This window comes from Akebia trifoliata, chromosome 9 (assembly GCF_017979445.1).
Source record: "Akebia trifoliata isolate Shusen 1 chromosome 9, ASM1797944v1, whole genome shotgun sequence".
Classification (NCBI taxonomy): Eukaryota; Viridiplantae; Streptophyta; class Magnoliopsida; order Ranunculales; family Lardizabalaceae; genus Akebia; species Akebia trifoliata.
The window spans coordinates 10,904,123-10,917,027 of record NC_141383.1 but is presented as its reverse complement, the minus strand read 5'-3'; the positions used below and the strand labels follow the sequence as shown (position 1 = coordinate 10,917,027).

General features: G+C 37.0%; 1 protein-coding gene across 3 annotated transcripts in view; it reads left to right on the top strand.

Annotated features, from left to right (window-relative positions):
• The window catches only part of LOC147394283 (GDSL esterase/lipase 6-like), a 60,079-nt gene that overhangs the window by 2,649 nt on the left and 44,525 nt on the right, over positions 1–12,905 (top strand). For 2 of the 3 annotated variants that reach the window (XM_086454375.1, XM_086454376.1), the window contains 2 exons: positions 525–701; positions 2,927–3,072. In XM_086454375.1, the coding sequence (XP_086310501.1) occupies positions 525–701; positions 2,927–3,072 (323 nt within the window). Of the gene's footprint in view, positions 1–320; positions 702–2,926; positions 3,073–12,905 lie in introns of those variants that run through there. The other variant, XM_086454374.1, reaches the window with a different exon arrangement.

The following is a 12,905-nucleotide window of genomic DNA, read 5'->3' as shown; positions in this document are numbered from 1 at the left end:
GTAAAACATAAATACAGAATACATATATTATTTCGGAGCGGATATTATCGAATCGGATAGCGCAATATCCGAATTCGTATCCGAAATTCATTCGAATTCAAAAATAACATCCAAATCCGAATCCGATATCCGAAATTTTCGGATAATATCCGATTTTTCGAATTCGAATTCGAATTCGGATTCGAATTTCGGCTATCCATTGACACCCCTAGATATGATGAGGCAGACATGGATTTCATAGGGATAAGGTATTTGTTGGATAATTGTTGTCCAACAATGTTGTACACTATCTACCCACAAGAAAAAACAAAGGTATCCAGGAAAACATTTCCACTTTGCAAATAAAACACTCATTTATGCATTTCAATCGTGCGTTCTGTTTTATTTTGTCTTTGCCTCTCTCTATCTCTTTGGGTGCATCTTCTCATTATAAAATGCCATTTCTGATACGCAAACATCTGAAGGAGTGCAGATGGAGAAGCTGTTACTCATGCCTGCTCTTCTCTTCTTCTTCTTTGTTTCAGTATCATCGTACAATGTTCCCGCAATTTTCACTTTTGGAGATTCAATCTTCGACGCTGGAAACAACCATTTCAACAAGAACTGCACCGTCCAGGCAGATTTTCTACCATACGGACAGAATTTCTTCCACTACCCCACAGGAAGATTCACCAATGGGAGAACCGTTGTAGACTTTATCTGTGAGTCATCCATTCATTTATTTCTGTAATTTTTTCAATTTGCTCTATGATTTTGAGGATGATGGAAGTGATTTTTTTTTTTTTTTATATAAATATATATATATATATATATATATATATATATGGGTCAGGTTCAAGGGCCATATGAGAAAACTTTCGTTTTTCAAAATAAGGGTTAGAGGTTTTGGATTGAGCTGATTTTTTGCAAGGATGGTCACTATGATGAGAAGATCATCCTCACAAAAAATCAGCTCAATCAGAAACTTCTAAATCTATCAAAAGTGATTTACAAATTAGTGATTAAAATTGGTAAAAAATGGACGGTCCACATTCTAAATCACTTTTAATGGGGTTAGAAGTTTCAGATTGGGCTGATTTTTTTTTGGGATGATCTTCCCATCATAGAGATCATCCTCACAAAAAATCAGCTCAATCAAAAATTTCTAACCCATATTTTAAAATTTTATTTACCGTCGAAAGTTTTCTCATATGTTTTCTCATATGGCCCTTGAACCTGACCCTATATATATATATATATATTTGATGTGGGGTTGCCCAGACCCGTGGTCCCAACTAGCAGGGGCTAGGCAAATGGCCTTATAGAACATAATATATATCTCTTAAATCCCTCTGGTACATGTAATACCTTATAAACTAGGGGCTCAACTTGGTCAGGTTCAAACCGAGAACTGAACCAAATTGGTGACTTTGGATTGGTTTGGTTTGATTTTGAAATAAGTTGTTGTTTGATTCTAGGTTAACAAGATAGTGAACTGATTAATTTGATTCAATTATTGGTTCAAGGCTTGTGTAAAATTGAATCAAACCGAGAACCGAACTCTTAATTAGTGACTACTTTATAGGAGATATATATTAATGACTTTTTTTTATACATAGAATAATGATTTTTTGATGGATAGATTTACGAATTATCACATCTTCATTATTTATTTATTTATTTATTATCCTTAATAATATTTTGCTTCCAAGTAGGTTTATAGGATATTGGCAACACTACTCTACATGAAAAGGGGTAAATTTGACACAAAGATCTATTAAATTTGACGAATTACCTTAGTTTGGTTTGGTTTGATGTGCATTTCGGTTTAGTTCTAATTCTTATATATTTAGTGGAATTAACTAGTCTATGTTCATTCGGTTCTAATTTGGTTCCAAATCAAACGAGGTTGCACTCGTACTAAAAATCACTCATACAAGGTAAGTTGGGATAAATCCTTATTAGTGACCAACGAGGGAGTTTGATCTTAAGACCTCTACCTTTCTGGAGGCAAGCACTGGTTACTACGCCCAACACTCATTGATTGAAAGTGATAATTTTCATTTAGGAATACTTAATCTTACCTCAAATCAAGCGAACTATTCTTATACTTTTACCAAAACATCGATTTGACATGACATGTATGCTAGTAGGTGGCATGTGCAACTAGCACACATGTTATACAAAAGTTAATAGTTATATATGACTAAATACTTTTATAATTACTTCAAAGTTTTCAAACAGATTATCTTATTTTATCATTCCGTATATCATAAAGGCCTTCTTGTAATGGGAGTTTTCTAAAAGTTTAGAAAACAAACTAACCATTTTATAGGGGTCGTAGGATTGTAATTTTATGTTCTAAAGATCATTTTGTAATTGGAAATACTAAATAAGGTGATTTAGAAAGTAAATAATAAAAGGACCTTTTTGTATTTTAGAAAATTAATTACATGGAACATGGAATTGTAAGTTTATATCGTAAGGATCTCTTTGCAGCTTAAAATAAAACATTAACTAAGGTTTTAATAAGACAATAAATGGATAATTTTGTAATTTTAGAAAATAACTAAGGTCCTAACACCGTCAACTGATTGTAGTTTTATTGATTTTGACGAAAATAACTTTGATATTAGTAAAGTTTAATGCAAAAATGTAGGGTCATTCATGATCTTTCAAATTTTGATTTGAACTGCGCATTCTTCGATTCTGATTGAGTTACTAAGGTGATTGATTCATTATGAAAAACTTGGTAGATTGCCTTCAAGTTGCCGAATCAATTAAAAATCATCACCTTTTTAAAATAGTGCTCGATTTGTTTTTATATATATATATATATATTTTTTTACTTTCTTTTTATTTGTGTCCTTTCAAAAAAAAAAAAAAAAATTCTTCTTATTTGTTAAATTGTTCATTGAGGATGTTTATGTAAATTGAGCCAATGCAGCCCAATTCCTTGGCATCGATTTGCAAAAGCCATATCTCGAGGCTGAGTTGGAGATTGTAAATGGGAGTCGCAAGGATTATCCATCAAATGGCTTGAACTTTGCGAGCGCTGGGAGTGGTGTATTGAACGAAACTAATAATGAAATGGTAAACCAATTTTTCTCTCACGTTATAGTTACTACTTAATAATATAATTCATAAAATGTGAATGATTCAGAGCACCAAATCTTGTAGGAAATTAAATTTGGGCTAAACAAAGTATAATTTGAAGGAGAGAAACCTTTTTTAAACATCAAATCTCCACTAAACAAGTCCTGATAATCGGATTCCTTTTTGTATACTCACTTTTACTCCCCCCTTAATGTCACTGTACAAAATATAAATGTTTGGACTTATGTATCCCAAAGCAAAAGATGTACGGTGGTGTGAAGGGAGAGTCAAAGTCAAAGTCACTATGAAAAAAATGAGTCAGATTATCATGACTCGTTAAATATATATAATGGTATCTTTATACTGAATTTTGTCTCCCTTCCTCTATAGGAACATCACATTTGACATTTGCAATTGAAGCTACATGTCCACAGTCTAGGCCATTTTACATGATAAAGGGGTATATGAATCAATAGCTTTTGAAAATGGAATCTTTAAAAAAATTGAAATTACACTTATAACCTTAGCAGATTATTGTATACACCCACATCTTCTCCATATTCTACCGAATAAAATCCTAACCTTCTCTATGCATTCTCTCTCTCTCTCTCTCATCATTCTTCTACTTTGCATCTAAGAAAGTTGAACGAGGGTATGCCAATACTGAATTTATTGTAAGGTTCGGTAGGCACCTACCGACCTTATACACAAATATTCGAATTCGGCATACCGAACTAGAGATTTACATGAGAAAGTTCTATTTAGTATGCACTTATAGAATCCGATCGATAGATACCCACCAAACATTACTTTCTTATGTAAATCTTTGTTGGGTCCCGTTCGGCACCCTAAGTTTTACCACACACTTTAACAAACGCGTTTTGTCTTACATGGGTTAGAAGTTTCGGAATGAGCTGATTTTTGGTGAGGATGATCTCTATGGTGAGGAGATCATCCTCACCAAAAATCAGCTCATTCCAAAACTTCTAACCCCATCAAAATTTATTTACAAAAAATGGACGGTCCACGATTTTTCAACGTGTAAACATGGGGCTAAACATTTTGGAATGGGCTAATTTTTGGGGAGGATGATCTTCTAATCATAGAGATCATCCTCACCAAAAATCAACTCATTCCAAAACTTTTAACCCATGTAGGACAAAAAACGTTTGTTAAAGTGTGTGGTAAAACTTAGGGTGCTGAACATTTCCCATCTTTGTTTGGTATCTCAGTACATAATTGATTTTGTGATGCTCAGTAGGCACCTACCAAATAAACTAAAAAAAGTTCGATTTTGAACCTTTTGAAATTCATTCGATGACTTTTAAGAATTATTGCAAGTGGGTGTGATGTGTATTATAAAATAATTGTTGGCTGAAATGAGTGAATGGGTGCCAAGAACATATATGGTGGGCACGAGTAGCAAGACTCAAAATTTAAAAATAAGTACATTTTTCCTGACTTTTTTTCTTTTAATAAAAGATAACATTTACAAAATCAATGCATCATTCACCCAACCAATTTTATTAACATAAATCTACTTGGAACGGATGTCTAGATACGTGGTTCTCGATTACGATGGTCATATCTACTAAGATTTGGAGTCGTCATCATTCATATTGTAAGAGGGTATGAATGGTCACCCGATGCACATTTTTTGAAAAATGTGTCGTTTTTGGCACGTAGTGACTCTTAATGGATAAAGTATCGATCAACCTCGAGATCGGGGTAAGCGGCTCGATTGGAGAAAATGGAAAGTGTTAGGCATCCTTTTCTCCTCACCATGTGGTGGTAACCTCAACTCAACTCAGTCATTTTAATTGAAAATGCAAAACAAAAGTAAAGTGCCACATGTTAATATCTTGTACCCTTAGTAGGGATTTGCTTTTGGCTTGATTAGGGAATCATCCCATTGAAGGAGATGATCATTTGAATCATTTGCCTCGGGAGCTAAGTGTGATTTGAAAAATATTGGCTATGGTTATGGGTTTATTCTCATGATTTGAGAAGAACTCGAACACCAATTGCTTCAAAACAGTTGAGGGATTAAAATCGATTTTGTTTTCAAAATGGATTGCAACCTTTATACTTTCTACTGGACCGAAGTCCGATCTACCGGAGATAAGGGAGGGGGATTATTGCATCTTAAGTATTTCTAAAATAAAAATAAAGAGAGAAGGGGGATAATAGAAGAGGGAGAATGAGAGGGTAGAGAGATAGAGAGGGGGGGGGGGTTTCTTTTGAACCCACCTTGAAACTTCTCTTTTCTTTTTTCCTTCTTCTTCTATGTTTTCTTGAGTCCTTAATGATTTAGGAAAATGTCCCCCTTTTTTTTGTTTTATTTTGTGTAATTGAAAAGAGTGAAGAAGAGTTGATGAGAGAATTGAGATGGAGTATTTTTTGTTGTAAGACTTGGGGAGAGAAAGTCCGTGAGTGAAAATAAATAAGTGAGAGTTAGTAAGACTTGGTAACTCATTTTGGGAAGAGGAAGGGGGTATTTATAGATGTTTGAAGGGTATTTTAGGGGTATAATGAGGTGAAGAGTTAGGATGATAGATAATGGCATGGGTTTTTAGGGTGGAGGGTATGAAATTTGAAATTAAATAGAGGGTAATTGTGTAATGAGTGGAAATGGGTTGTGTTTAGATTCAAATGGTTTGGATCCTACCCAATCCATTTGGTTAGAGTATTTGGTGAGATGAGATGAGTGATGTGTAATGGAGAGAATGGGAGGTGTAAGGTATTAGGTGTTTGATTGAGTGTTGGGTTGGTTGAGGAGGTGAGGTGTTTAGATTTAAGATAATGGGTTGTGTAAGGGGGTGTAAAGAGTTAGGTATTTGGGTTTTTGGGAGGGTTAATGAGATGATGACATGTGTTGAAAAGGATGGAGAGATAGGGTGATTAGATGAATTGATTGGTGAGGGTAAGTGTTTGATTGAAGAGAATGAGTGTTGATTAGGTTTAAAAGAATGGATTTTTGTAAGAAATGATGAGGGGAGTTGTGGGTTGTGATGTGAGTTAGTGAAATGATTAGAGAAAGGTGATGGGTTAAGGTGTAGAGGATATAGGTGGTTGATTGTGTTAGAGAAGAGTGATGGAGGGTAGGTTACGGAAGGGTATGGGTTGAGGTGATTTTTGGAGAGAAGTGATATGGGTAGATGGGTTGTTAGAGAAAGGTGATGGGGTAGATGGATTGTTAGAGAAAAGTGATGGGGGTAGGTAGTTAGATAAGGGAGGTGTGAGGTGGTGATGACATGTGTAATCTTTGATGATCAAGATTGTGATTGGTTGATGTGGGTAGTGGTTTGTGGGTTAGGGTTAATGGGAATTGGATATGGATAAGGGCTTAGGGGTATTGGGCTTGGGTTTTAGGGATGATTTTGGGTTTTAGGAATTAGTTGGGGTCATTTTGGATTGGGTTTTCGATAGTGAGTATGTTTTAGGTTTTTTGGTGATGTGGGGTTAAATTTAGGTTAGGGAGTAAGGTGAGAAATGCATTTTTGGAGAGTTGAGGGCTTATGGGCTTTAGGTGGGCTTAGGATAATTTGATTCAAGAGTAGAGCGATGGAGGGTAGTGGGTATCCCAAGTCTCATTTTATATATATTTTTTTATCTTTTTAGGAATTTTTGGAATAATTGGATTGATCAAAATGCCACGTGTTGGCAAATTGGACTTTTTAGCCCTGTCGGCGACTTTTATTGAAAATCGGGTAATCTTGGTTTTGGGAGTGGAGCGGTGAAGGTGGGGTGCATCAAATCTTTTTGGGTGTGCCCACTAGGCTATCAAGGGGTCTTGGGGACCTCGGTTGGATCAAAATGTCCTTTTTGGAATGATTTGGGCCTTTGAGGCCCATTGATAGATTTTGTTGAAAAATCTGTATTCTTGGGCTCTTTCGAGTAGGGGTCCGTTTAAATTGGATGTTTACAGCTATCCTTTTTTGCTGGAATTACATGCAAAGAATTGCAAAGAATAGACTAAACCCCTATTTGTACGAGTTAGAAAATTTTGTAAAACATGATTTTAGATTATCGATTGAATTGATGAATTTTGTTGAAAATGGCTACTCAAGCACGAGGTCTGACAGAGTTTTACCATATTAATTCCTTGATCTCGATGGTGCAGAGCTCGTGTGAGATTTCGGATTTGATGAATTTTTGAAATTCAGATGTTTCTTTGGTTGTGTTTTGACAAATCGGAGTTGAGTACAACTCGAAAGGTTTTTTAAATTTTTTTTTAATCTTTTTGACTTTTTTTGTATTATTATTTTTTATTCTGTTTTGTATTTTCTTGATTTTTGATTTTTTTTTGTTTTTGTATTATTATTATTTTTTATTTTATTTTTTTGATTTTTTTATGGTGAAAATGTTCAATGGGGTTTGAACAAGCTGGGGTTCACCCTCTCCTTGCCAAAAGTCCCATTGCAATAAAGTTTAATTGAGGCAATGTTGGGGTATTGGATACTCGAACTCAACCTCTTTTGATTTGAGGAGCATGAAATGACTCCCATTATTGAGGAGATTGAAGTATTGTACCCTTGCGTGATGGGTATCGAGACGAGATTTCCGATTTCTTGGGGATAAACAGTAAGTTCTTGAAGATCCCGGACAGTCGGTCGGTTTTGAAAATGATGTCTAGATCATTCTTGGTTGAGTGCCTTACGAATCCCTCGAGACCGTTGGTTCATTTTAATGCCATCACTTTAATGGTGGTGAGTCAACTCTTGTTTCCGGGTAGCGGAGACATCATAGACCTCTCTCTCATTCACGTGATCCAACAAGTCTGGGAGGACGTTGGTTGGCCCATATGTTTTTGAATAAGATGTTCCAATCTCTTACGGCTTGTAAGTCCGGTCATTATCGAATTTTTCGTGGGTACGCTCCACTCCTATAGGTAGATTCCAAGCTTAGTATGAATTTCAATTTGAGTCTTTTAGTTTTCAAAAGTTTAAAATACTCCTGTTCTTGTAGCTTTGGTTCATGGACCATGTGGCTTCAACCGAAGCAATAAGCTGTCCATTTTGCGTTAATACCGATCTCGTGCTTAATGTCGAGGTGAGTTGCCTTCTTGACCTCGAGTGGTATAGAAGAATGATACTCTTTTATTTACAACCTTGATGATGAAGGGGTGCGATGGGTTGGTGCGTTCCAACCTCGAGGGTCTCTTGTGATTGCCTTTGATGGGGCCCGTGTCCTTGTTTTGGTTGGTCTCAAAGGGGCAACTCACTATGTGCCGCTTCAGGTTCTTCGACAGTTTGGCTATGATTAGGGTGTGCTCCCTGAGAATTTTAATGAGTTGGCTGGTCCTTTGTCGACTACACTTTTGAGTCAACTCGTGAAAGAATGGAGTCGAGTTGAGGTTTTGAGTCAACCCATCTTTGCACCACACCTATTCCCATCATATTGGCATTGGATTCGAGAAATCATCTTTGGGAAGTAATCGGTATCGATAGTGCCCTGAGCATGTCGTGGTGTTTCATCCTTATTTGATTATCGGGATCGAGTGGAGGAGTCTCAAATCGATCATCGAAGAATTCAGACTATCTGGCTTAAGTCCGAGAAGAAAATGCAGAAAGAGATTACTCGACTTACATGCGAACTTGCACGGTTGGGATCCAGTGATAGTGGTGAAGTGGCTAGGCTTCGAGCTGAAGTTGCTGAGTTGAGGGACAAACTTGCCAAGTGTCCTCATTTTGATGATTTTGCAGTATATTTGGTAAGTCGCGATGCTTTAGATGTTGAAAGGTTGATGATGAGCCAGGCTGTCCAGATCCATGCTTTGGTGGAACACCTTGACTCTTTTTTCATTTTTCACCATGATGTTTGACTGACTGCGTTGTATTCCCACCTTTTTGTATTTTCTTGTCATTATCTGGATGTATGAAAAATGTTGAAAGATTAATGCAAAGAAAATAGTTTTTGTACTTACTTGGCCTCAGGTATATCTATTGTTCTTGAAAACATGAAGTTTTGTTGAATGAGATCTAGATTTGTTGTCATTGGCCAAAATAATAGTTTTTGAAATCTTACGAAATACTTTTATCAAATGAGTACGATGAATTCAGAGTTTGTAAAATCTTTGGTTGTGACGGTCTTGATGCTTTTGCCAAACACAGGAGATACAAGTATCAATTATCATTTCGATTCCTTTAGAATCATCCTATGTGCCCTGGTATTGGAAGACTATTATCTGCTCGGGACTCAGGATTTTTGGAAGATTTTGCTGTTCACAGTTTATACTCTTGCAGACCAGGAGTTTTTATTTTTACCATTATTACCCCTGGTGCCATTTATAATTTTCACTAGACCCAGTTTCCATTTTTTTGCGCATCGACGTCTTTTTTGGGATTTTCATCGTGCCGGTGGCTTTGATCTTGTCATAGTCTGATTCCTTCACTCATAGCGCCCTTTTGGGTTTTCACTATGTCCTTTCAGACTATGCTTGTATTTTTTTGGATTTTTACATTGCAATTCTTATTTGGAGTTTCTACGTCTTTGTGGCTGGGTGACTCAAATTGAGCTGTGAAATCGGCGACTCTACTCTTGTAGTGGCACTCTTTCTTGAGTAATAGATCTAGATTCTTCTTTTGAGTTCGCTGATGACTATTCATGGTTCGGCAACTCAAGTTGAGTCACGAGATCGGCTATTCTACACTTCAAGTACTCTTTTTTTTCGAATATTCGACCTAGATTCCCCTCTCGAGTCTTCCAACGACTAACAAAACTTTGAGGTCCAGACCAACTCGCAAGATCATTGATGCTACCATCGTCACTGTGTTGCCCTGGAACATTTCCTGACAAGAAAGGTCTTTTAATAGGACGAAACGTTGGCTTAGGTTTATAGCTTAGGGTAGTGGAAGGATACAAAAATGTTGAGGTCTAGGTTTGTCTAGAGTGGGTTAGACCTTGGGTTTGTCTATTTTTGTTTCGAAAAGGTGATCTATGTCTTTTCTCAGCGTTTCTCAAATTTGTTTAGACTGGAGATTTGGGTCGAGCTCAGATCAAGTATCCGAGTTTTTGAATTTTTTGATTTTTTTATATTTTTAAACGTTCACAATTTATCTTCATGCAGGCCAGGAGTTGCTTGCTGCTTTTGTTTTTTCTGTTTTTCACTTTTTGTTGTTGTAATTGTTGACTTGTCCCAGTCTTTAGTTAAAAAATGAACATGAAAGCCCAAAAGGGTTGACTAGGGTAGATAGTTGGTTTATGATAGCAAAGATGGCTTTTCGTCATCTCGGGATCAGTTCTCAAGCGTAGTATTTCTTGACAGTGTCAGTATTTATCGGTTGCGGGAAGACTTGTCCGTCCATTTCTATAAGGATCAGAGCTCCTCTCGTCATTACTTTTTTCACGATAAATGGTCCTCATAATTTGGTCGAAACTTTCCCTTGATGTCTTCTTAGATTGGTAAAATATTCTTTAAAACAAGGTCTTTTGGCGATAAATCTCTAGGCTTGACTTTCTTATTATAGGCACGAGTTATTCGTCGCTGATAGATCTATCCGTGACAGATGGCTACAAGGCACTTTTCTTCAATTAGATTCAGTTGATCAAACCGAGCTTGAATCCATTCAGTTTTATCTAACTCAACTTCTTTTAAGATCCGGAGGGAGGGAATCTCAACCTCAACGGGTAAGACTGCTTCCATTCCGTATACCAATGAATACGAAGTTACCCCACTCGAAGTCCTGAATTAGGTTTGATAGGCGTGGAGTGCAAAAGGCAACATGTCGTGCCAATCCTTGTACATAACTGCCATCTTTTCGATAATTTTTTTAATGTTCTTGTTGGCTGCTTCAACTACTCCGTTCATCTTAGGTTTGTAGGGTATAACAATCGCTTACCGTTGTTGTCCAGTAATATCCTATTCTCATGATCTTCTTAGCAAGCATGTGACCATTCATGTGGGGTCCACAGACTCCTCCATGTACGGTCTCGATTAGTCATTTCACTTCTGCTTCTGCCACGCATCGGAGTAAGACCTCGTGATGCGATTTATTATACAGAATACCGTTGCTTAAAAAGAATTGCCCTGCTAATTTCTGAATGGTCCTGTGATCATTTAACATTGCATCAGATGGGAGGGTTTGATATTCTAGGTATGCTTTAATGTTCGAGTACTAAGGCTTATCTTCAGATTTTTCTACTTTGACAGGTAAGCAATAGGCCGGTTCATCTTGAATTCCAATCTCTATTGGGTCAATGACTAGGTCCTCTGAGATACTGATCATATAAGCAAGTGTAGCTAGTACATCTGCAAATTGATTCTTAGATCCTGTTGAAACTTAAGCTTAATTCTTTGAGATACTCATGGTAAGGGATTAGTCTTTGTTCTCGGGTCTTCCATTTTCTAATTGTTTGATAGACTACTAAGCTTGAATCTCCGAACACATCGATTTAATCTACTTCGAGATCTAATGCTGCTTTCAACCCTACTATGCATGCTTCGTATTCAGCCTCGTTGTTAGAACATTGGAATTTCAATCTAATGCCGATTGGTATGTGGGACCCATCTGGTTTGATCAAAATTGCCCCTATTCCGTTTTCTTTCTGATTAGTTGCTCCGTTAAAGTACGTTTTCCAGCCCGATTCTTCGTCATCGTTCTCAATCTTGATGAATAGTATGGCTTCATCTAGAAAATTCATCTTTAGTGGCTTGTAGTCAGGCAACAGGTGCTCGACGAGGCGATAGGCGATAGCTTGCCCTTTGATGACTTTTTGAGTGACATAGGTGATGTCAAACTCAGATAATAGTAATTGCTACTTCGTTGTACGACCTGTTAGTGCTAGTTTCTTGAAAAGGTACTTAAGGGGGTCCATTTTGGCAATAAGCATAGTTGAGTAACTAAGCAAATAGTGACGTAATCGTTGAGATGCCCAGACTAATGCATAACAAGTCTTCTCAAGTGTCGAATATTTTGTCTCGTATTTAGTAAACTTCTTGTTGCAATAATAGATAGCCTGTTCATTCCGTTCAGATTCATCATGTTGTCCTAGTACACACCCCATTGACGTTTCTTGCACTGAGATGTACATCAGCAGGGGTCACCTAGAGTAGGAGGGACTAGGACTTGTGGATTGAGTAGGTATTTTTTTATCTTATCGAATACTTCCTGATAGTCCATTTTCTACTTCTTTGGCATGTCTTTCCTCAGTAGTTTAAAGACCGATTCACAGATAGGTGAGCTGAGCAATAAATCGGTTGATATACTGTATTCTTTGCAAAAATGCTCAATCATCTCTCTTTGAAATAGGTGCCTTCATCTCGAGGATATATTTAGTCTTTACCGGATCTATTTCGATGCCCTTTCTACTGACGATGAAACATAGTAGCTTGCCCGATGTTGCCCTTAATACACATTTTGCTGGGTTGAGCCTCAAACTGTACTTTCTGAGCCTGTCGAACAACTTCTTAAGATTTACTAGATGGTCTTCTTTTATATCAGATTTAGCGACCATGTCGTCTACGTAGACTTCCATTTCCTTATGGATCATGTCATAAAACAAGGCAGTCATTGCATGTTGATAAATTGTCCCTGCATTTTTCAACCCAAATGGCATGATGAATGCCGCTTTCTCCTGGTCTTCTTCTGTCATTTTTATCTGATTATAACCTGAGAAGTCATCCATGAACGAGAACATGCCGTACCCAGCTATACTATCAACTAGAGTGTCGATGTATGAAAGTGAAAAATCATCCTTAGGACTGGCCTTGTTCAAGTCTCGATAATCAAACACACATGCGTACCTTCCCATCTTTCTTGGGTACTGGGACGACATTAGTTAGCCACTTAGGGTATGTAGAGACTACGAGGAATCCTACTTCGAACTAC